General features: G+C 41.3%; 1 protein-coding gene and 1 pseudogene across 1 annotated transcript; one reads left to right on the top strand and one right to left on the bottom strand.

The window, feature by feature from the left end:
• The first annotated feature begins 440 nt into the window (after positions 1-440).
• Positions 441-1446, top strand: LOC120864580 (olfactory receptor 18-like). The gene has a single exon (XM_040241631.1). The coding sequence runs from the start codon at positions 592-594 to the stop codon at positions 1444-1446; it is 855 nt and encodes a 284-aa protein (XP_040097565.1). The 5' UTR covers positions 441-591.
• Positions 1447-2188: 742 nt separating this feature from the next.
• Positions 2189-3409, bottom strand: LOC120864579 (annotated as a pseudogene).
• Between the last annotated feature and the right edge of the window lie 1289 nt (positions 3410-4698).

Below are 4698 nucleotides of genomic sequence, written 5' to 3'. Positions count from 1 at the left end.
ATTCATTTTTAGTTTAGAATCCAGATGAACAATTTCTTCATTTCATAGAGATGTAAAAATATTCCAAATAAAGGAAATAACTAGAATTTAATTTAAATAAGATTTAATTTACACAAATATGTTTAATTTCTTTGAATTATATTTTTTCTTAAAGGGGGAAGGGAATTTCTCTTTCTGTATTACTTCTAAAGAAGTAGGCTGTATTTTACTGAGATCATAGATGTATTAATTCTAATGTTCTTGTTCCCTTTCACTTTTCTGTGAAGTTTTATAATCTAAGAGTTTGTAGACAGATGTGTTTAACAGAAACCAAGGAGGAAAAATTTTAAGCAAATAGAATTGGTCACAGTGAGAAATATTGCTGGAGGAACAGGAGTGTATAATCTTAAAAATAAGTTGCTTGAATCCAAAATATGGACACAGTCCCAATGCCTGTTTACTTATTTCCTTTGTTTCCAGCCCTCTTTTCTTTTTCCAAAGGTGTCCGAGATACACAGAACTGGAAATCTAACAAGTGTCTCAGAATTCTTCCTCCTGGGCCTCTCAGATGATGCAGAACTGCAGCCTTTGCTCTGTGTCCTCTTCCTGTCCATGTACCTGGTCACCATGCTGGGGAACCTGCTCATCATATTAGCCGTCACCTCTGACCCCCACCTCCACACCCCCATGTACTTCTTCCTCTCCAACCTGTCCTCGGTTGACATAGGTTTCATCTCCACCACAGTCCCCAAAATGATTGTGGACATCCAATCTCACAGCAGAGTCATCTCCTATTCAGGTTGCCTGACTCAGATGTCTATTTTTATCCTTTTTGCATGTATGGATTGTATGCTTCTTACTGTGATGGCCTATGACAGGTTTGTGGCCATCTGTCACCCACTGCATTACATGGTCATCATGAACCCATGCCTGTGTTGCTCCTTAGTTTTGGTGTCCTTCTGTGTTAGCCTTTTGGACTCCCAGGTGCACAATGTGATTGTGTTACAACTTACCTGTTTCAAGGATGTAGAAATTTCTAGTTTCTTCTGTGACCCTTCTCAACTGCTCAACCTTGCTTGTTCTGACACTTTCACCAATAACATAGTCAGCTATACTATCGGTGCCCTGACTGGTTTTCTCTCTATCTCAGGAATCATTTTCTCTTACTATAAAATTCTTGTCTCCATTCTGAGAGTCCCCTCATCAGGTGGGATGTACAAAGCCTTTGCCACCTGTGGTTCTCACCTGGCAGTTGTTTGCTTATTTTATGGAACAGCCCTGGATGTGTACCTCAGCTCAGCCATCTCACAATCTCCCAGGAAGGATGCAATGGCCTCGGTGGTGTACACTGTGGTCACCCCCATGCTGAACCCCTTCATCTACAGCCTGAGGAACAAAGATATCCAAAGGGCCCTGTGGAGGTTCCTGGTAGCACAAACTCAACTTAGGACCTCGCAACCCATTTGAGTGTATACTAAAAAATGTAGCAAAACTAAACCTGGAGATCTAAAAATTCCACCTCTGTCATGACACCATTTTTATAGCTCTTATGGCCTTCATGTCTCTCCTCACTTTCTACCTGAATATTACTTCTCTTCAAGGTTTATCCCCCTGCCAATGCAGGAGACACAAGAAACACAGGTCCAATCCCTGAGTCTGGAAAATCCCTGGAGGAGGAAATGGCAACCCACTCCAGTATTCTTGCCTTTGAAATCCCATGGACAGAGAAGGCTGGTGGTCTACAGCCTGCAGGGTTGCAAAGAGTCAAACAAGACTGAGCACGTGCAAACACACATGGTTTAACATGACAGTGGGGAATTCTAAGAGCCTTTTTGTATCAAAATCACTCCTTGAATGAGTCTCATTATATCTATGGAGATTCTATATTTTATCTTTGGTAGCCCAAGCATCCTCAAAAGATGAATAATTCTCCCGGCAAGAACACTGGAGTGGGTTGCCATTTCCTTCTTCAAGACATGGAAGTGAAAAGTGAAAAGTGAAAGTGAAGTCGCTCAGTCATATCTGACTCTTTGCAACCCCATGGACTGCAGCCCACCAGGCTCTGCCATCCATGGGATTTTCCAGGCAAGAGTACTGGAGTGGGGTGCCATTGCCTTCTCTGGTGGAGAAGTTTAGAAGACTTAAATTTGTTTCAGAGAAGGCTTTGAAGAGAAGGGGCTTATTTGGTTTTATGATAAGAGGGAAGAGGTAAGAGAAAAATAATATTTAATATTTCATGAGTTTCACTCTGTGTCATTCACAGGATTATGGAGCCATACATTGCACCAGTTCAGTTCAGTTCAGTCGCTCAGTCGTGTCCGACTCTTTGCGACCCCATGAATTGCAGCACACCAGGGGTACCCAAATCTAAGTCTGTAACAAACATGGTTATGGAAAAATCAGCAAGAAGCAAATTGCCCTACAGGTAACGTGTTGATTGCTCGATCTCTTGGGAATGTATGGCTCCACAATTCTCAGCATGTTAACTGAAGCCTTGCTGAGCTTCACAAAGGTGCTACTGAAGATCTGCCGGAGGTGAAGGAGCTGTAGCACCTTTTGAACCTTTGGGCTCACACCGTTGACACCTCTGATCCTGACGACAAATGCCAATTTGGGTTCAGCAGGTACATAGAAGTTGCCAGCTTTTTGTTCCATCCTAGCCATTCGAATTTCAGTTCTGTACTTCTGCATGTATTCCTTGTGGTAATGCTTAGCTTTTTCATAGATAAGCTTCCTCCTTGCCTTTCAAAGCATCTTTGGGCAAACTTCTTTCTCAGGTGCTTAATCTTAAGCTCTGTGAAATTCTTTTGCTTCTTCTTAGGGATTTCAGGCACAATAGGAACCTTCTCTTTTTTTCTCTTCTGCACACTTCATGGTTCCAGCTGGAAAAGAGGTATTTCAAAATTTTTGTGTGTGAAGAGTAAATACGTTGGAGCTATAAAGTGTTTCAAAGAGTTCCCTGCACAGAGTAACAAACAGTTCAATAAACCATAACTATTTCAATTGAATCAAACTATTAATATGCATATATTGCTAACAATGAGCTGTATGTATTGGTCTCATTTTTTTTTTTTTTTGGAGTATAGTTGCTTTACAATGGTGTATTAGTTTCCACTATACAGAAAAATGAATCAGTTATACTTGTACATACTTCCTTCCCATTCAGGTCACCACAGTGCATTAAGTAGAGTTCCCTGTGCTATACAGTAGGTTATCTATTTTATACACAGTATAAGTAGTATATATGTGTCAATATCAGTCTCCCAATTCCTCCCACCCCACCGTTTCCCCTTGGTATCCATATATTTGTTATCTACACCTCTGTCTCTATTTCTGCTTTGCAAATATCATCTATACTATTTTTCTAGATTTCATATATATGAATATATAATATTTGCTTTTCTCTGACTTACTTCACTCTGTATGACATTCTCTAGATCCATCAATGAACATTGGGGTGCATGTGTCTTTTTTAATTAGGTCTTATACTTTATTAAATGGATTCTTTCCTTCCCTTGTAACCACACTCCTTCCATAAGATAAGGAGTTCATATTCTGTGGATAATTGGAAAGATATCTGGAGCTTGCCTAGAAGATGCCAAGTGAAGGTCACTCCAAAATGCTGTCTCAGTCTCAGCTGACCCTAGCAGTTCCCTGTCTAACCACAGATAAGCCTGCTTTCTCTAACTGGTTCTTCAGAATTCTTTCACTGGAGGCAATATAGTGTAGTTATAAAAATCATGCACTCTGAATTCAGACATAGTTTCACTACATGTATAACACTGACCAATTATTTGAGCTCATGTGTGCTGTTTCACTATTTGTGTCAAGTGGATAAGTATCTGCCTCATAAATTTTTATGACAATCAAAATATCTTGAGTATTAAGATATGAATGACACAGAATGAAACTCATGAAATATTAAATTTTATTTTTCTCTTACCTCTTCCCTCTTATCATAAAACCAAATAAGCCCCTTCTCTTCAAAGCCTTCTCTGAAACAAATTTAAGTCTTCTCAACTTCTCTACCGGAGAAGGCAATGGCACCCCACTCCAGTACTCTTGCCTGGAAAATCCCATGGATGGCAGAGCCTGGTAGGCTGCAGTCCATGGGGTTGCGAAGAGTCAGACACGACTGAGCGACTTCACTTTCACTTTTTACTTTCATGCCTTGAAGAAGGAAATGGCAACCCACTCCAGTGTTCTTGCCTGGAGAATCCCAGGTACGGGGGAGCCTGGTGGGCTGCTGTCTATGGGGTCACACAGAGCCGGACACGACTGAAGTGACTTAGCAGCAGCAGCAACAGCAAATTTCTCCACGGTATGAGACATGGGTATGGCCCCATGGCATGTGACATCTTAGTTCCAATGGTCTTAGTTCCCTGACCAGGGATCAAACCTACACCCCCATCATTGGAGGCACAGAGTCTTAACCACTGGACCACCAGGGAAGTCCCTGAGAAGGAAGGGTTTCTGATAGCACAGAAAGGATGCAGTCCCACCCCGGCCACTGCAGTAGCACTTCCTATGTGCCTTTCTGATACACTAAACTAAGGACCAGAAAGCTTAAATGACTTTTTTCTAAGGTCACAGAGGTAATGAGTTGAAAAGTGAAGACTAGAAATCAGGTATCTTGGTTCCCAGACCAGTTTTCTTTACATTCCAACAAGGAAACCCTGTGCCCTTATGACAATAGGCACATAAAGGTGTTTCTCTGCA

This window comes from Oryx dammah, unplaced genomic scaffold, assembly GCF_014754425.2.
Source record: "Oryx dammah isolate SB20612 unplaced genomic scaffold, SCBI_Odam_1.1 HiC_scaffold_5, whole genome shotgun sequence".
Taxonomy (NCBI): domain Eukaryota; kingdom Metazoa; phylum Chordata; class Mammalia; order Artiodactyla; family Bovidae; genus Oryx; species Oryx dammah.
Note: the sequence above shows the minus strand (reverse complement) of the source record. Positions and strands in the feature narration are given on the sequence as shown.

Coding starts and splice junctions, on each gene's coding strand:
- LOC120864580 (XM_040241631.1), top strand. CDS start 592: ATGTACCTGGTCACCATGCTGGGGAACCTGCTCATCATATTAGCCGTC.